Genomic DNA, 20,952 nt, shown 5'->3' on the forward strand with positions numbered 1-20,952 from the left:
TTGCAGTAGTGGTATGTAACATAAAAATATACTTAAGACAAACGTTTTAGTTAATATTTAGATAGTTTTAAATAAATAAGAACATGGTACCGAAGTTTTAGTTTTTTTTTCAAATTCCAACCACTAGTTTTTTCAACCCCTTGCAGTTATTGTTTGTCTAATAAAAAATTGTTTCCGAGCAAAGTTTTAGATCATATTTGTACGGTTTACAATCAATTCGAACGGATTTAATTGTGTGCGTATTAAGGGAGTTATGATTATTTTTGTCATTCATCCCTTGATTTTCCCCACCCCTTGCACTAATGGATGGTCGTTAAAAATTTCATTTCGGACGGAAGTTGTAACTAATATTTTATGGCTTTGCAATGAACAAGATAAATAATAACAGTTATAATAATGTAAATGGTATGGAAATTATTATAATTTTTTTTTAATTTAATCCCGATTTTTATCAGTCCTCTGCAGTAACGGTTCGTGTTACCAAAAATTGTTTCAGACAAACGTTCTGGATAAAAATTATAAGATTTGCAAACAATATGGACGAATTCTATTGTGTGCTTTCTAAGGGAGTTATGAATTATTTGTCCTCCAACCCTTTTTTTTAATACGTTGCAGTTTTTGTTGTATTTTACCAAAATATATATTTTAAGACAGTGGTTTTTGGTATTACCCCTATGATCATAATGCGTTCAAACGAATGCGATATTCTTCATATTATGGGCGTTATAGCAATTTTTTTTACCTTTCCCATTTCTTTCCCTTTGGTCGGATTTGACCCATTAATGAACTCGACCGAGATTTTCTATTACTTTATTTCATGTATCAGTTTGGAGGTGATTTGTGCAAAGTTACGACAGTTATCGTGTCCATGAAAATGTGATATACATATAAACCTTAGAGTTGGCAATGGTTTTGGAGTCTATGAACCATGAAACGAATAACTATATAAATATTTCCAGAAAGTTGCACCATGGTAACGGCTGCAATAGGTAGTCTTTCTTCGAAATCTACCTAATACATAAATACATAAGCTAAAAAACGAGATACTAACTAAGAAAAAAATATAACTAAGGTAAAAATCTGAAGGGCAGCAAACAGTGGCCTGACGTGCCACAGTCGGGGAATGATCGCCGCTACTTTTATTTTTAGTGAGTTAGGAACTCGTTTTTCATCCTGTGTTTCTCAAAACGCGTATTTTAAGAGGTCTACAAAACAGCTTTAGGAATCGAACTGGGTTTGACCGCATCTACTCAAGTAAGTTACGTCCATGATATTTGTGGAATCCACGATAGTAGTGATCTCAACACGCAAGACATCAGTGGAGCATTTGACTGTGCTTGGCGTAATGAATGGTTTTGGCTCTGACAACTAATATTTTGATGAGCATGTTTTAACGTCATTTATCTATTAACGATCTACTATTCTACTGTAGCCTCTTGTGTTAAACACTCGAGGGGAACAAGGAGTAGGAATGCAACAGAGTGTGGCGAAATGTCATCTAAAGCTATTACAACTGTATGGTAACAACACATTTATTATTGATTATACATGACATTATTCATTACAACTTCATTAAAGACAAAAACGTAAACAGTTGATATTTACGGCGTGGCTCTGATTCAAAAGTCTGCGAACAGAAACGTTTAAGAATTATTGCAACGTGAGACACGTGAATGCAGCTTAACAAATTCACTTCACAATTGCCCGTGCTCTCATACTTGGCACCGCGCTAGGTGGTGGGTACACCGTCAAAACAAAAGCTAAGTTACAAGCAATTAACGTACATAAATTTCCAGAGTGCAAATGAAAAGAAATAACAAGACCCCTCGACTTATAGAATATTATGTCACACACCTCTGTCAATGCGCAAGTTAGTAAACATCAGCATAATCATTAATATAATTTAACAAAAATACTACTATTTATACACAAGATGATTAATACATAAAGGACCACTATACATGTTTTTACGAGGGTACGCAGGCCTCTAATTATTAATATAACAGGTCGTCGACTTCGATTACTCTTGTCGAGTCGTATTTCTGCGGGCAAGTTCTTATTCGTTGATGCAGGGGTTACCATTGACTATCGCCCCAAACTATCGTAGCGGGACAAATGCTCGTCGATGTGGGCACTGGCATTATTCTTCACGTGTCACTGCCGGGTTTCGCACCTAAGTGTTGTATGTCCAGTCAGATATCAAGTCTTTCATCGGGACTCACAAGCTCACACCGCCGTCTCCAAGCCTTGCCTCCGTCACCACTGCCCCTCTTCTCACTCTAAGTTTTCTACCCACTCGGTCTATAAGTGTCTACGACGAAACAGTACTTTACCAAGTGGTAGCTTCTTCCAACGGGCAGCGTGACGGCAGGCCGGCGAGACGTGTTGACAGTGTAGCTTCCTTCCGCAGCGAAGGCCAGCAGGGCCTCTTGCTGTTGTCGCTGGTGGTCGCGACGAGTCTCCTCTCTCAGCGGAAAATGGGACCCCTTTTATACTCTGCGAACTGCTCGTATCAAACATGGCAGAATGTTCTCGGTCGGGGCAACCGGAACCGGCGCCTGCGGCGATGTCCGGTTGGCAGCCCGCCAAAACGAGCCTCACGAGGGCCTCCGAGCGGCTCCGAACGTCATGCGCGCAGCGCGCGAACACTCGGCTTGTGCTGGTTGCATCGGCGCGCGGTTAGGCGCCGCGCGACACATCTTGATGTGCGTATGCGGAGCACACGCAACACTACTAACTAAAAGATTTACGTTTGCAAATATCCCTCCCGTCTCACGTCACGGGCAAGAAATAGAATATTCTGATAGCGAAAATTGGACTAGGAAAGGGCCGAACATTGATAAAAATATTTTAAAATGCATTATATCAAATTTGAATTGTAATTTTTTTGTTTATTTCTGTAAAACTAAGAATGAAATTGTAGATTAATTTAGTTATATGTTTGCGTACAGATATAATATTTTATGATAGTTGGCAAAATTCATTCATAATCATAATGTGATTTAATTTTAAATATGGTATTTTAGCTGTAGTGTATTAGAGTGTTGTTGAATCCATCTCACAGCGATGTTTAATGTTCTTATGCAGAATTAAAGAAATACTGTACAACTTAACGTAATTACTGATGTGAACTCTCTTGCTTCCTTTGTTTAATTTGAAGGATAGGTCGTGGCAGAATCAGCGAAGGTAACATCGATTGCCATTTAGGAAATTTAGTTTCTATTTTATTTCATGAAAGGTGTCAAAGCTGCTTCTAGACGTGCGATCCAATTGTCACACTGTGTCCTAGGGAAAAAGTGTGAGTGTGACAACCGCTGTACATCAAGTAGTTAGCTACCTACTTGATGACGATATAATTAGTGCTCAGTAGAGCCGAGTATCTTCACCCCTGGGTATCTGCAGCCCGCGGTACTGCGCCGCTCATATGGTCGCCGACCTCCTGCAAGGGTTAGCAGGCGGTACTGCGCCTGCTGTCAGGCTACCCGCCCTTCACCGCTGTGCAACAAGTAGCCGGCCACTAGGCGACGATATTCTTAGACCGAACTGTTGTCGTCGCTAACCTGAACGGATTGCAAAGGGCGGGGTTTGAACCTTGCCGCGCCTTGTCACGCCTTGGTGCTTTAAGTGCTCCCTGGGATCGATCATGCCTCTCCCTTCCATTAGCACTCCTTCCTCGTTGGTTGGACTTTCTTCCTCTCTGGCTAGCTCTGGTTCTCAGAGCGCAGGTCCGGGTTCTTTGCTCGCCTGAGCCTGTGTCTCACCTCTCTTTGCGTGCGGTGTTTTGAGTGATTGATTAGTTACCCAGTGTGCGGGCTAGCAAGCATGCAACCAGGGTAGCTGGTGACTGTGTGTCTTGTTTAAGTTGTGGTTATGTTAGGAGCGCATATAATGTAACATTTTTCTTGCTTTAATACCTTTTCAAATTTACATTTTGGCCATCTAAAAGTTGTTACTTCACTTGGGTGTAAGTTAAACGTAACGACTTTTAAAAACATTATTGTTTACAACCAAATGGACTGAGCCTGGTATAAGATTTATTAAATAAATCATCAATTTACATAAATACAAAATTATTTGCAAAATGTAATTACTTATAATCCACCAATGTTATAAATAACTAAGAAAATTACAAAAATGTGAGTGTTAATCTATACCACCAAATACATTATAAATGGAAGTCCGAAATTTTAAAAGCTAGAGTGCAGTACAAGTAAATCACTCTGCGCAAAGTGTTATATGAAAGTACATCACAAAACATACCTGTACGGGCAAGAATCTGAACACAGTATTACCGCGAGCATATTTTTTTTTGTAGCGGTGCAATTGCTTGCATGTATATGTATCTACTAATTTACGATCTTACATGATTATTAAGTTCCGTTTACAAAAACATTTTCCACCGCAGATGAGTCGGTGAAGTGAGTCGTGATGAGTCACAGCAAGAGGCGATAATGACAGAGGTGAGCGAGCCGGTCGTAAACAGTCACGCGTCGTGTTGGAGTGTGAGTTTCTTGGAAGCGCTGGCTGACACACACTTTCCAAGCAACTGAAGCCACGCCGTATGGCCGGTGTGATTAGGCATCGCAGCGAACAATACACAATGTGCACTTCAAACAATACGTAAACGCAATAGAAAAACCACAAAAACAAAAAATATATATAAAAAAATATAAGCTTACAACATGATGAATCAGCTCGTGATTCTCTGTGCGGTCCGCAACGAGCGCGACCCGCAACAGTTGGCTGGCCTGCCGCGTCCACGTGAGCACATGCAGAATGTCCCACGTGTGCACACGTGTACCTGGGAACATACAGGGTGTTTGTTCCGTGTGTGCACACACGTGTGGGCACCAGCCTCCTCTGGGCTGCGGGCCGAGATGCATGTGCCAATCAGAGCTGGGACATGGGCCTGACAAATAAATATTTACAGGATATATATACAAGATTTGCAATTAAAAAATTACAACATAAAAAAAAACTTTAAATTACAAGAATAAAATTAAATTAATCGTATTTATTTATTCTAACAATGGCTAATTTATAGCCCAAAAGTTTATTGATCGCGAACAGTACCTGTTTATTTTTATTTTGTAAATATGTTCGGTTTATTCTCCTTCAATACCTCAGCTCCCTGCGGCTGGAACTTTGTAAAGCTGCAGTCGAGGAACACAGTGGCCGATGATGTATTAATAATATGTGAGTTGTTTCCGTTCACGAACACTCCCACACTTGCCGGTGATCTGGTGATAGCGGCTTGCAAGGCACACCGGGGATCAATAGGGCCGCGTACTTCTCGCGAGCTGATTTCCATACTAGCTGTGTGTCTACTGCCAGTTCACCAGTCACAGCCATCCAGCGGGGAAGCAATAGCATTTTGATAGGTCAAGCTAAATAAGATAACCAGCTTCTCTTGCAGACGGCTGCCAGTTAAAAGGGTATAGACTAATGCTGTCTAATGAGCGATCATATTATTTTGAGAAAAATCATGCCTGGAGAGATTTGCTACCTACTAGCCCAATGGCACCCTTGCAAGCTCTAACGCTCCGCAGCACTGCACTTGCGTCACGTCAGCGTGGGGAGTTCCTCTGCCCGCCAACACAGCCACAGCTTAGCTTGCAACACTCTATATGCTTTAGCGTGCATTTTGTGTGTGCGTCCAATCACCCCACAGAAAATACACCCGCCTGCCAACACCAGAGTGATGGCTGCACTTGTGCTAGTTTTCACGCAGTGAGTTGCAGAAACTAAATGAAAACTTGTTCAAACAAGAACCCCGGACGGCGGCAGGAATGTTGGATCGGCAGCGATGGAATCATCTGTCTGCTGTCAGCTGTCAGCTGTTGGCTGGCCGTCGGTCACGGAGCTATGGCGGTTGGCCGTATCTCCCGTACGGCCGCGTCTCTCGTGGTTGTTCTGTGTAGATACACATGAATGATATAGAGTAGAATAGTTTTTTTTTTTAAATTTGTAATTACTAAAAAAAATTCTAGAAGTGGGAATACTGTGAGTTGAAATTTTTGTCCCCTATAAGTGGAGATTGGAAAACTCCGCAGGTTCAGTGACCTCCAGGATGGACTCCACGATTCTATGCCTACTCGGCCAAACAGCGCCTGTTCATTGGCTGCTGAATTGTGAGGCGTCTCAAGTGGGTAACTTCCGATTGGTAGGGCCATGCATATTTCGCTAAAAGATGCCGAGACCTACTGAAAGTTAAAACACTGCACCATCGTCTGTGTTTCGTGATCGGGTGAGTTTCTTCCAGGTACATATCGATTAATCACAAGTGATTCAGTGCGGAAGTGAACTCGTCCTGAGTGGCCCGGTCCAATAAGGCAACGACTTCTCTCGCAGACGGCCGCCAATCACAAAGGCAGAAAAAGCTGGTGCGGGTCTACCTTGTTGCAGTCTGAATAGGCGTTCAGACATTTTCGCGAAAAATGCCTGTCCCTAGCGATTGGGATACTTCTTTGATGGATGGTCTCTAATCTGCCGAGAGTCCTCCAGATTGACAGTGAACCAATAGCTGGCCTCCACCTGTGAGGTGATACAAGCCGCGTCACTGCACCTTTGAATATATATACTGTATAGAAGTCGCGAGTGGATACGATTTACTCCACGTTTTTCAGAAGCGTATGATGAGCAGCTTGGGAACTTCACCGCTGCAGTGCGCTGCCGTAACGCCCTGTATCGTCTTAGTTGTTATTTACACGTTAGAGCGCAGCACTGTCGCCCGCTGTCATTCCCCGCACCACCCACCTATCATTCACTGCAGCTCGAGGTCGTTCAACGGAAGGGGGAAGGGGTGTTTGAAGAGTTCGACACTTGTCCGCTAGGGACCACCACAAGTCGATGCCCTAGAGATGGTGGCGATTGCGGCGGTGAATTAACCAACTACCTCAAAACCGTATTAGAAATTATAACCTGGGCTGGCGACTTCTATACAGTATATATATTGAAAGGCTGCAGAGAAGCCCCGAGGCCACGCAGGGGTGAGGGGAGGGGTTGAGGTCGCTGACCTCAGCAGCTCGCGGGTCGCACGCGCTGTCCGAGTGACGAGTGGACACCGGAACAGGTCCGGCCCGCGTCACGTGTCGAGGAGAAAGTGTTGTCCGTCCCGCGGCAGAGGCTGCTGGTGCTGCCATCTGGCCGCACGCTCCACGCTCCACGCTCCACGCTCCACGCTCCACGCTCCACGCTGCCTTGCTGCTTCCTCGCGTGCAACCATCCGTCGTCCAGAGTCAAATACGAATAATAATATAAAATATATCAAATCATTATATTTAGATATTATTCACTGCTTCAAAATAAGATATTGTTAAACCCTCAACCTTCGTTTATTCAGTAATTATCACGCGAGCTATACAATAGTCATGTGTTTTATAATATCGATACTTCTAATTGTACAAATGCTTTAAATAATTTGTCTATGAAGCTAACATATATCTTGAAATTATTAAAAATATTAATGCTTGGTATATATTTTTTATTTATATTTGACCTGTCACGTGCCCAGCAAGTGCCGAGGGCTTCAGCAGTGGGCACGACACATACAGACAAGGACAATGGGGTCACTGTAAGGACATGGACACTTCAACCCCCCCCCCCTCCTTAATAAATATATAGGCACATCCGCAACTAGCCAACATCCGACATACGACACACGTACACATCATATCATATTAAAATTTCAAACTTCTATTTATAATGTAACGATAATTCAAATTCAAATCAGCGCAACGATAAAATCAAATAACAATTATGGGGCGTACCTATGTTACTTTATTATTTGTTTGTAAGTGTGAGACTACGTTTTAATGGGTATGAATGTATAGTGTACAATGAATTTAGGTGGCATAATATCATAATATATTTATATAACAGATTGTATTATATTCACGAACAATAAGTTTGGGTGTAGCAGTTTTTTTTTATTCCAACTTTTAGCGACCACTGTGCCATCATCAACGGTTCATTTTCTAACGTTCCTGCAGCAGACCGACATAAATTTAACTACACCATAAATTTAATTACTGTACTCAATATCTCTGTCCACAACAATATTAGTGTTGCACTGGTCATTGAAACACTAACACTTCCCACTGGAGATTGGCTGGAGAGTGGCTCGCTCTTCTGTCCGCCTCTGTCCGCTTCCTTCGCACACTCACCCATGCAGTACTACAGAGCACACACTCACCCATGCAGCACCACAGTGCAGTCCCCAACTATCGCTCGCCAGACCTTCTCGCAGGCATCGCCTCCCGATAGGTCCGGTTCGCTCAGCAAGGGCCACTGCCCTCTTCACCCCTCGCTGATCGCACGTGTATCACCAGTATCACTCCCCGAGGGGGAGACCCTCTCCCCTAATCCCAGAACCCTCGGAACTGCTTTTATACTCATGGCTGACTTTCTGGAACCGTCTGGGGGGTTGGAAGTGTCGCGTCACCCCGGGCCGACCCGACGCCCGAAAAGTCCAGAAAGGCGGTGTTTATTCACGCCACTCCTCGCGGCGGCCTCTTTAATTCCCAGGCCACTACAAGATGACAATAGCCCGAGGCGTGTCGCTGCTAGGGTGCGCGGAAGGGGGAGAGAGGGGGTAGCGAGGACCCTTGTAATCCGGCCAGGCACTTCAGTGGACGGCGCGTGACGTCAGAGGCCGTGCGGGACCGCCAGCCAGCTCAGAACCTGGCGCGCGTCGCGGTCCTGTCTGCGTTCGTAACAATATATTGATAAGGAACAGAAAATAATTCCGCTCTTAGCAGGGCTAAAAATTAAAAATAAACGTAATAAACAGTCGAAGTCACACTACAAATTTTAAAGTGTACCCAAAAGTTAAATAAAATTTCGTTTTTCATTATAAAGATTTATCAAGTAGGTAAATGTTTTTAAAGTTTAGTTCTGCAAGTTTTTCGTCTTGCTTTCCGTCGTGCTATATGACACGACGCAATAAATTAGAAATATAATCTACTTCTTGCGGACCTTCGGGTGTATTTCATCGCTTATTGCGGCGATTATTTTGTTTTGTGGACGTCACGGCGACCTCGTGTTTCATTGGCTACTGGGCGTATAGCGCCTGTCATGTCGTGTTCGTCGAGGCATTTGACTCCGGCTAAACAGTCGAGCCTAGCTTCGTGATTTTCCTGGACACTACTTCAGCCAAAATTACAAAATTACATTAATTTTTAAACCATATTTACACGTACTAAATAGATAGTTCCTCAAGCAGTAAACTATATTTTAGAATATTATGTATCAAATGAAAGTCTTTGAATAACATTAGACGTCTAGCTCATTTCAGTTATTTACGATATTAAAATAAATATATAAAATAAAAGTGCTGACTTACGATTGGTTTTCAAGGAAAACTGGAAAATCAAAGATAGAAAACATAAATATGAAGTTTAATTGAAACATTTAAATAAATTAGAGATAAATTGAAAATGCAAGGAAGACATTTGAACAAATGTAGAAACTTTAAATGTTTATTTATTCTCCTACAGTAATGTGACTTAAAAAAGAATATTCCTCACAGTGTAAATCATTGTGTACTTTTCAATAAACTTATGTCATCATTGCATAAGAGATAAAATTAACAATCAGATAAAATGATATATGTCTGATAGGTAGCGAAACCTTACATTGGAATTCCGCTAGGATCAATTTTTGGATCTCTGCTATTTCAGTTATTTTTTTTTTAAATATGAAGGAATAATTTTATAAGCACAACACAAAAAAATATCTGTTCGCTACTGTCCACTACAGTACGTTACTGTCCGATACTGTCCGTTAATGTCTGCTTCTGTCCAATAATATATTTTCCTGTAAACTACTGTTCTCTACTATCCCCTTGTATGTCCACTACTGTCCGCTACTGGCGCCAGGACCTGTATCAGCACAGCAGCCCCACGACCGAGCAGTACTGGCCGCCACTCTACGCTACTGTCCCGGCTCTGAGCAGCCGGCGAGGTCTCTGGTAGTCGTGACAGTAACTAGGATGGTGTCTTCGTTAGGCTTGCCGCATTTCAAAATAACTTTCAAGTTGTGCTGTTACCAGGCCACCGTGTTGCCCAGTTATGAAAGTGGTAATCACAGCTAATCCTTGAAACGTGCGGTAAGTAACACGCAGACATCTTGTCATTACCGTCGCTTTCCATGCTGAGCCGTTTGCGAACACCTGCCGGCAACCAGTCGCCAGTCTTGTCATTGTGTTGGATGCGCTTTACGATGTCATTGAACTATTTCGTGATTCCGTCTCGGATTGTTAACTTCATTTATTTGGGTATTTTTAAGTGTTTAATCCAGAACATTGCCTTGTAGTTTTACCTCATTTGTCAGTCGAAGCTGAAGTGGTGAGAATGCAGAACTAAATTTAAATCAAGAAGTTTCGTTTGTTATACTTACAAATCATCGTTTATACATCGCAGCACAGTTAAATAAGGTTAATTCCTTAAACTATAGTGGTTTTTGGGCTCCAAACGTAAACGCAAACGGTTACTTATATATCTTTCATTTTTATACTCAAGAAAATAGTTATTTACTTAAAATAAATGCATTTTGTAAATTACTAAATTAATGTTCTGCCTACTTTAACTGCCATGTCCAGGGAGTTATTTTGAATCAGAAACTTATTTTAAGACGTCACTTGGCATAAGTTTAAATTGAAATGTCTGTTTAGTTTATTTAAGACTGCAGTTTTTTTTTACATTGTTGGCAGCAGTGCTACAATTGCTCTGTGTATTGTATTAATACTGGAAGTCGGGACCACGGTTTAGCGCCGCGTTAAGGCCTGTATTCTGTGTTAAGGATTAGGTATATTCAATATCAAATTTATGGACTCGTCTTGAATAAATTATATTTTTCTTAAAGCATTCTGAAAACTATTTACAAATTATGTAACTAACTTTTTTAGAATGTAAAAAAGACATTTCATATTCCAAGACGTGAGTGCTTCCCCAAACAGCAGCCAACTGAGTTACGGCTGGCAGTTGTCCCAGTCGCGGGCAGAAGTCCATGTTCAGGAGCTGGTGGGAAGTCACCGCGGACCTCGAGACAGGCTTCGACTGGAGCGAGGGAGCATCACGACTGTTATGGCTCTGCAGGTTCTCGCTGGGGTGATCCCACTGGATCTGCTTGTGGCTGAAAAAGGGCAGCTTGCTGCCCTGAAAGCTGCGGGCACCCTCAGGCCGGAGGACCACATAAGGCTCAGAGAAGGGACCATGGGGCAGTGGCAGCGCAAGTGGGAAGCAAGTGAAAAAGGTAGGCATACCTATGAGATCTTCCCGAATGTACAAGATCGAATTCAGTGCAAACATATAGAACTGACGCGGGCCACGGTTCAACTTCTAACTGGGCATGGTAACTTCAAGGCCAAACTACACCAATTTGGTCTAGCAGAGAATCCGCTGTGTGGGCACTGCCACACAGCGGATGATGTCAGGCATGTGCTGCATGATTGTGAAAAAGTTGAGGATCTTCGAGAACAGCTGAAGTTCCACCTGGGTCTGATTGGGTGTGACTACGACCTTGCAAATGTGGTGGCACGGAAAGAGAGTTGGGTTCTCTTCCGTGAATTTGCTCGGAGAGTCATAGTGAGACTTCAAGTGGCAGACGAAACTGAGCCACTGGCTCCGTGAGCATTCTCCCTTGCAACTGTCAGCGGAGTAGTATTCAACTACTACTGAGGTACTTGGACTATGTACTCCTGGATAAAGCACGCACAGGATTATTGACTACCTACTGGTTAGTCAGGGCCCAAATGGGACCTGGCCCCAGTGGATGGTCCTCAAATTATGGCAAAACCTGGATGGCTGATGGGTAGCAGGCGCTGAAGCATGTCTGGTAATTTGTATAGGGGTGTATAATAATATATAATCTAAATAAGGAATATAATCAATATATATAACATGTAATGGATACATAATCAATATATGGCATATAAAGGACATGTAATGGACTTATATATATATATACTATGGTGTTGGTTTTGCTGGACTGTGAATGCGCCTGACTTGAACCCTTACCTGCATATTGCCCCATGTGGGGATTTCAGTCTACAGGTTCCTAAGAAGCCACTATGGGTTCCATAGTGGTGGAGGGGACATGTTTTCTGGATCTGATAGTTCAGTAGGAAGGGGCCCTGGACTATACAGATATGTAAGCAGACTCCCAATCTACCCTTAAAGGGCGCACATTTGGGAGGGGCGGAAGGCGGGTGCGTTGGCCTTCGGGCCTCCGAAAACATGTTATGGCTGGGTGATGGTTGTGAGTGTGAGCAGTCGAGACAGTCCTAGGCTTCCATGCGGGGCAAGGCCAGCCGGTGTCTCCGTAGCGGGACAACAGTGGGACAACTCGAGGTCGGCGGTGTTGCCCGGCTGTGGGACAGCTGGACAGCTGGACAGCTGGGCTAACACGCCCTCGCGGAGGTGACAAGTCTCTGTCTTCGGAAGAGGGCTCGAACATCTCCTAACTACAATAGGGCATTTCTGTGTTTCAGTCCGATGCATTAAAAGTCCAAAACAATTCTTCAAAATGCAATGGTAATGATATGAGTTGACATTTTTTCTCCAGTTTAACCTCCAATACAGGTACAGCTGATACATTTGTAAACAAACGGCCGCCATATTGATGCGCGTAGTACATTGAAATTCCCCTCCCCTTTTAGCTTCACCCACCTCGTCACCACCTCATGCTTCGTCTGCACACTTCCCTGATCTCTAAAATCTCTGGTGTGGTCGCGCTCGCAGTGGCAGCCCGGACACGACCAGCGGCCAATCAGCGTCAGAGGCCGGCGTCCTGTCGTAAACACATCCGGCTGTGATTGGCCGAGTGCGGAGACCAGCCCTGACTCCGCCGCCGGGCCTCAGTCAGAACCCGCCCAGGGCCACTCCTCGCGTCGAACCTCCGCGCCGCTGTCCTGCCAGACTGCCAGCACGGAGGTACAAAATCAGTGGGATAGGATGGATTCACAATTGAAAAAATAACAGTAACGGTAACAGAAGGTCTCGAGCACAAGATTTGGCCGCCATGTTTCCGAATCGGCTGATTCACAACTCACAGAACGGCTCTGTGCATGGGAGGGAAATATATATATATTGTTTCGAGTAATGTGGGGAGAACTGGGTTCGTAAGGAATAGGTTTTATTATAGTTTTAGTAATTACTAATATTTACATTACTAAAAAATAATCGCACTTAAAAATGTCTGATCACATCACTCGCACTTAAAAAGGTCTGTTCACAAGTCTCTCAATGTCTGTCAAGTTCCGCAGTTCGTACTCCTGACTGGAGCTAGTCTCAACAGTTGTTCGCCCCTCACCTCGCGCCTGTCCACACACAGTCTCGCGCCACTCAGTCGCACTCTCTCGATCCCGTCTCACCTCGTCACGCCACTCTCGAGGATGTCTCTCACCCTCGCACTTCCCTTCACTCGCGGAACTCTCGGACCTGTCGCGGAGGCCGGCGTCGCTGCTTTTATACCCGCCGGCAGTCCTTCTCGAATGAACGGGAGTGACTGTGACGTGTCGCACCATGTACCCGACTCCCGAAACACCCAGAACATGGAAGCTTATTCACGCCACTCCTCGCGGCGGCCTCTGTAAGCCCGTGATTCCCAGGCCGCTAAAGGTGACAATAGCCCTAGGCGTGTCGCTGCTAGGGTGAGGAAGGTGGGAGGGGGTAGCGACGACCCTTGTAATCCGGCCAGGCGCGCGTGGCATGCCTTACGTCAGTGGACGGCGCGTGACGTCAGAGGCCGTGCAGGGCCGCCAGCCAGCTGCGAACCTGGCGCGCGTCGCGGTCCTGTCTGCGCTCGTAACAATATGTTATGTAAGTCACGGGCGCCTGGCGCTGTTTATATTTATCATTATGATGCTAGGAAATTTGCTCAGGTAAATACTACTTTATAAACCAATCACAGTTTACTTAGATAAGTGACTGAAGTATTAAAGAGTTTTTTTGTAGGTTAGTTAAATAGTGTTTTAAAAAATTTTGCTTAGCCTATCATAACCAAACACAATTTACGAGTTAAAAAAAATAGTGTTTACAGCTGCTGGTCAAACATCACGTGATAAAAATACTTAAAGTAGCATTATTATGTACTAGCACTACCAACTGAGGTGACATTAATTTCAAAAATTTCATCGGCTAAAATAAATGCAATTGTGAACCGGTTTTTTCTCAGGTCGTGTGCATCATGTTTTCTTTTTAATTATGAACCCGACCGAGAAGGTGTCGCTCTGTGACGTTGCCGGTGTCATCGTAACCCCCCCCCCCCCCCTCACCACGGGCAGGGGCTCCGTGTGGGTAGGCTCGTCCGTGTCAGGCCGCTAGTACTTCTCAAGGTCAACCACAGCATCGAGCAAACCACGTATTTTCTCCTGACGTCGTTTCCTTACATTACGACTATTGCGAGTTTCCCAAACATTAGCTGTATCCGAATACATAAGATGCGTCCGCAGCAAACACATCCCTACATCTACAGTATTAGCAAATACTTTCACAATGTAAAGGACGCAATCCTAATAGTGTCCGATTACTTTTACTGCTAGCACCATCTGTTTACAGTTGGTTGCACTAATGTGCACGCAGCCATTTAGAGTCGTGATATCTACGGATATTCAGCATAACATAGATAACAACGGCCAATTAAATTTTTTTTAATGTAGCGTAATGGTTATAAATGTTTGCAATCAAAATAAAAAGTTTATGAATTTCAAAATTTTGAAAATACTTAAAATGAGTATTAAATAATCCGATAAGCAATATTTATTAATAATTTAAGTGTCTATTTAAGTTTGAAACATATTTTATGCCAAAAAAACTGAAGAAATATTATTTACAAACAAGCAAATGGACATAGGGACGCATCAGTGGATGTGAGTGTCGCATCCATAGTAGTCTCGAGTTCAGTGGACGCATGAAGGGATATCAGCGTATCCCTTGTGAGGATTCGGAAGCAACGCAAATATGCCCGCATCCACTAGGATGCACTTCTAGTGAAGCCCTTAGCTAAGTGAGCTATTAGTCTAGTGTTCGGATGCGGCCAACATGTTTCAAAATAAGTACTAATTTTTAAACAGATTTTTAAACAGATTTTTAAGTACAGTTATGCTGTTCTTTTATATGGTAAAATGTCATTGATCTCTTGAACTCTAAAATTAAGAATGCTCGTCACTACCGACTAGCGCAACCTATTATATAGCCCTGCCCTTTCGAGATGACGCCAGTTTTGAGAGTCAAGAGCCCAAGCACTTCCGAGGAAAGCGCGTCTGTGCTGTGCTGTGTGCTATGTGCTGTGCTGTGCTGTGCTGTGTGCTGTGTGCTATGTGCTGTGCTGTGCTGTGTGCCGTGCCTGGCATGCTGGCCTGGCTAGCCTCAACATTGCGGCGAGTGTTTGCAAATTTCATTTCCAGAACTGTCTTTTTCAAAGGAGTAGTCCGTCTTGCACGCTGCCTCGAGATTGGGTTTGAAGCACCAGGACTGTGTTGGAAGGGAAGGGGAAGGGGGGTGTCAAACAAGTCTGTCTGCTCGCATCTCTCGCTGCTGATTGGTGCTAATTGCTGTGGGTTGACCTTGGCAAGTGTCGGCGGAGCGCAGCGAGGTACTGAAGGCCAACTCACGTTAAAATTTACACAAAAACTATTTTTTTTTTGTAAATGCAACATAAATATTGGTGTAAAATTACAGATATTTGTAAATTTGTACATTCGCATGAAAAAAACTGCATCCCTACAAAATAGTGTTCGCAGTAATACTGGGTTCGGATTCTGACCCGGGCATGTATGCTTCGTGTTGTCCCAGTACCTCCAATAGTTAAAGTTATATGTAAACAATTCCCTGTAAATCTTTCCTTTATAAATTGCACATAATAAAAAAAATAGTAAAGTCCAATAATTAAATACTCCATTAACTTTTCCGTTGTTTAAAGAAATTATGCTTGAATGAAACATCGAATAAAGTATAAAATTATGCGATAATTTACATGAGAAATATTCATTATTGAAACGAATAATGTATTTCATATATACAAAAATAACTTAAGCCATGTGTTGTACAAATTTACAGTTTTATTTTCTTGCAGTATTAGTGTTACAAACTATTTGTTGGCAACTGGTTTCCAAATTAACCTTTTGTAAAAGTACAGAAAAATATTTTTTTTTGTATCATGAAGCTCATAATATTAACTCTGCGTCAATTTAGAAAATTAATATTCAATATATTTGTATTGAAGTTATAATTTTATGCCATTAGTGCTTTGGTTATAAAGTAAAGAAAATATTTGAGTCCTGGTTAAGGCATTAAAAAGCTGAGTGCAAAGAGGCGCTAGTATGTATCAAAAATCACCCTGAACAAGATTAAATGTGCATTTGGAAAATTATTGCCATTCATAAACTCAAATGTTACATTTAAAGAGGTGTCAAAAGCTGATAAAGACTCAAAATTATATATTTTTTTTAATTAAAAAATTTTAGTCTATGAACATTTTCACCAATTAAACAGTATTATATTATTTTGTGTGCATTTAATTGCGTTATTTAGTTAATATTAAATAGTTGAGTGAGTCTAGACTGTAGATAAGATAAAAAAAACTAAAAAAATTGCTTTTAGTCTAGTCACTGTCACACCCTACATCATACTGTACAACCAATTTTATTTTGTTTTTTAACTGGACAATTATGTAATTATATTTTAGGAAATAGTTATGTATTATGAAACAACTATGTTAAAAATCTTCTTATAGATCACCAACGCACCCCACCTTCAGTCTCTGATAAAATCTTGTCAAAATACTTAATTTTTTGGTCATGAATATAAAGACACAAAATTAGACTTAATTTTATTGAAACGTATAGGTGTATTAAAAAAACCTAGATCGTGAAACCAAAGAATACTGTAAACAGATAATGATATCGTTCGGGAAAAAAACTAAATATCTTGGTTTTTATGCTATGTGGTTGGTAGTGTCGGAATCGTTTATGACCGCTTTCAGAATGAAATATCTGTTTACTTCTACACTCCTCGGCCTGGACTGCTTCTGACCCAGCTCTGACTTGCAGCTCAGCCAGGCGACACCCAGGTTCGAGGTCAGACTGGCATCGCGCCAAGGCCACGGAGAGCTCCTGCCGTACACCACCTCTAGGTCTGGACAGCACCGCCTCTAGGTCTGGACAGCCCCGCATCTAGGTCTGGACAGCCCCGCATCTAGGTCTGGACAGCACCGCCTCTAGGTCTGGACAGCACCGCCTCTAGGTCTGGACAGCCCCGCCTCTGGGTCTGGACAGCCCCGCCTCTGGGTCTGGACAGCCCCGCATCTAGGTCTGGACAGCACCGCCTCTGGGTCTGGACAGCACCGCCTCTAGGTCTGGACAGCACCGCCTCTAGGTCTGGACAGCACCGCCTCTGGGTCTGGACAGCCCCGCATCTAGGTCTGTACAGCACCGCCTCTGGGTCTGGACAGCCCCGCATCTAGGTCTGGACAGCCCCGCATCTAGGTCTGGACAGCACCGCCTCTAGGTCTGGACAGCACCGCCTCTAGGTCTGGACAGCACCGCCTCTGGGTCTGGACAGCCCCGCCTCTGGGTCTGGACAGCCCCGCCTCTGGGTCTGGACAGCCCCGCATCTAGGTCTGGACAGCCCCGCATCTAGGTCTGGACAGCACCGCCTCTAGGTCTGGACAGCCCCGCATCTAGGCCTGGACAGCCCCGCCTCTGGGTCTAGACAGCACCGCCTCTAGGTCTGGACAGCACCGCCTCTGGGTCTGGACAGCACCGCCTCTAGGTCTGGACAGCACCGCCTCTAGGTCTGGACAGCACCGCCTCTAGGTCTGGACAGCCCTGCATCTTGGTTCCCCTCGTAGAGGCTTCCATGCTGGTGACGTTGCCAGACGATGCAGTCTGACAAGTACGTGCATTGCTAGGCTGCCAAACAAACTGTGCGCTGTGAGCGAGAAACCGGTGGCTCGTTATCGTAGAACACAGTTGCGAATCGCTTTGTTTCCTGACCTAACAGGCCTTCGCGATAAGTTGTAAGTAGAACCACACTACTCTGAAGTGGCAAGCCCGTTCACCTCCTTAAATATAGATACTTAATTGGTTGAATGGTTATCGGCTTCCGCCCAAAACCAGCATTATATGTACACAAGGTCGACGAATTCCATTTCACGTTCAACGTAATATCTGCATTTCAATGTTACACCCATGCCTTACCCGGGACTCGAACCCAGAACCTCATCGCACCATAAGCTGGTGTGCATCCGACCACGCTGCGGAGGTCGGCTTTCGCAAATACAATCTGTAATACCAATCATGTGTTTCCTGAGATTCCAATCAATCCTAAATGTATGAAGTTCAGGCCAAGTTTTAAAACCAATTCGTGTTCTGGAATGACTTCAACTTCAACAATACCGTATACAGACTCCGTGGTGTGGTCCAGCGACATCTCTTAACGCACGATCTTTGTCTGAACGAACACCAATGAATATTTTTACATTAATGTTTAAAAAAAATGTTATGGCCCAAAATTTATTGAAACCAATATGGCGTCATTCGGTTGTTGTACCTTCCCCTAAAGGAGCTCGTCTAGTCAGGGGTGTGCTTGTGTAAGTGAGGCGGGACTAGCTGGAGCTTCCAGCGCGGCGCGGACACCACTCTGATATAGTGAGCAGTTTTTTAAGAACTCGTGGTTTTATTCTGAAGCTCTACACACCGTGTGTTTGCCGGGGCAGGAGATAGTCTTGTACAAAAATAAAATATTAAAAAAAAATTACATCAGAATAAAAATACGTTAATAAATTACGAAAACAAAAAATTTATCTAACGTAATGTAACGAGTGACCATCACACAATACCTTGATTGGCTGGTGGTTACTTAGTTCAAACCGGACTGGGCTGTCACCTACTTCATCAGCTGTTGTCCTGACGCAGCACTTCTGCTGTAGCTACTGATGACGTCAGCCTAATAGCTGCTTGCTGAAGGCAGTGTGCAACTCTGCCGCAGAGACCACTGAACGCAGTGACTTCTCTAGACGCCAGCGGACAGAAGAAGCCTTGTCTCAGGAAGTTCCACCGGCATGATCAATGAGGACGAACGCAGCGCCGTGTGAGTCACCTTCAGTGTTCTTTTAATGATCCTTGCAATGGAGACAATTATTAAAAACATTATTATGGGCATACACCATTGTTAGAGACCGGAAAAATTCGTGTATTTTTTTCGTGGCACGCTAAAATTGAAACAATTATATTCTTGTGCTGCTTGTGCTATTGGTTCACTTGACCCCGGTCCCAAACAATCACTGCAAGCACCAACTATTACCAACTCACAATGTAAACCCATGTTTGCCCAGATGAGGCCTCACCTGCATAGTAAATGAAAATTGGAGGAAATAACCTAAATGCTGAAAACTTTAGAAGATGGCAGAACATTAACAAGATAAAACAAATAAATTTTGTTAAATTTATTGAAGTTTAAATATAAAACAAATTATAGGGGGGAAACAAATTTTCCATAAAAAAATACAAATAATCAATCTGATATCATTACTTTTTTCAGGTACAATGAAGTTATTATATATTTTGTTTTTAATCACACGAAATTATATCAAAAGTATTCTTAGCTGTTAAATGTATCTCAAGTTACTTTATAACAAATTTTTAAACGACAAGGTCTTAAATCATTAAAAAATAACACAATATACAATTACAAATAATTTCAAGGTTTTGAAGAGTTAAGTACCTTTTAATTCTCTGAAACAAATATGGCCCCCAAGTAAATAGCACAGAAGGTGCAGAAAGTGCAAACAAGTGCAGAGTATTATGAGCACAAAAAAAACTAATATTTACTTTACTGTATCAGGTGCATCACACACAAAAGACCAAAGAAAAGGTCAGAAAACATTAATGAAAATTAAAAGTAACATACAACAGTAAACATATCAAACTTAGAAAAATTACTGACCATTAAAGAAAATAATAAATACAAAAATAATACTAAGCTCTCCAATAACCTCCATACTCTCGTGTCCTCCCCCCCCCCCCCACACACACACACACTTTTTTTTACTCACTCTCTGGTGTCATTGATTCATGATGGCATCGAATTGATGGTCCTTGCTGTTCCATCCTGAACTGCCTAAAACCTCGCATATTTATACCCTAAATTCCTCCCTCTCTCCTTCGTATTGCCTCTCAAACTCTCTAGGATGAAATAGAAAGTCTGGGATGGTTACAGGAAGGTCTAGAAGGTTCTTCACTGTAGCCCAAACAATCGATACCCAGGCGAGTCTCCGGATTTATTATTCTTGCTAAAAATCTCGGTTGGTACCCCTGAGTTTGAAACTGCTTTGGAAGGAACCCTCATGATTTTTCTTGAAGGTTACTGTCTTAAACAGCACACAGCAGTAGCTTATCTATGACGTGTGATGTCACAATATTATTATTCAACATGTTAAACAGATGAGGTTATGTTTCTCTCGTGTCCTTGAAAGTTTTTAATGTAGAAAATTAACACGAAACGTCTCGTGACCAATACACACTGTCCTGTTTATCTGGAGGACTCAAAGAAGTATCCAATCACCCACTTGCTATGCCTCACTGTTCAGCAGCCAATGAACAGGCGCCGTTTGCCCGAGTGTGCAGAGGATCGTGGAGTCTATCCTGGAGGTCATTGAACCCGCGGAATTTTCCAGTCCCTAGCTATTGCTATAGCGTTATAGAGAAAACCCGAAGAACGTATACAAAGGAAGATGGAATACACAAACGCACAGAAAACAAGCCAAAATCAGCCGATGTCAGATGTCGCAACTGTTTTGTCTTTGGGAAGCCTAATGTGTTCGTCTGTTCTGTCGTCGTCGTGTTGCCAGAATACCTGTTTGTCGGTGGTTACTGTTCTTGTTGCAACTGTCTCGTCGTTGTCATCAGCCCACTGTGTTCGACTGTGCCGTGATGTTTTTTTGTTTTTTTTC

General features: G+C 43.0%; 1 protein-coding gene across 1 annotated transcript in view; it reads right to left on the reverse strand.

Annotated features, from left to right (window-relative positions):
- Positions 1–17,173, reverse strand: part of LOC134538573 (orexin/Hypocretin receptor type 1-like) — a 40,863-nt gene extending 23,690 nt beyond the window's left edge. Inside the window, exons 1-4 of the mRNA XM_063379997.1 lie at positions 17,045–17,173; positions 13,312–13,318; positions 12,669–12,789; positions 11,041–11,163 (exon numbers count right to left, since the gene is read on the reverse strand). Coding sequence (XP_063236067.1) covers positions 11,041–11,163; positions 12,669–12,789; positions 13,312–13,318; positions 17,045–17,173 — 380 coding nt within the window. The remainder of the gene's footprint in view (positions 1–11,040; positions 11,164–12,668; positions 12,790–13,311; positions 13,319–17,044) is intronic.
- Between the last annotated feature and the right edge of the window lie 3,779 nt (positions 17,174–20,952).

This window comes from Bacillus rossius, chromosome 13, assembly GCF_032445375.1.
Source record: "Bacillus rossius redtenbacheri isolate Brsri chromosome 13, Brsri_v3, whole genome shotgun sequence".
Lineage (NCBI taxonomy): Eukaryota > Metazoa > Arthropoda > Insecta > Phasmatodea > Bacillidae > Bacillus > Bacillus rossius.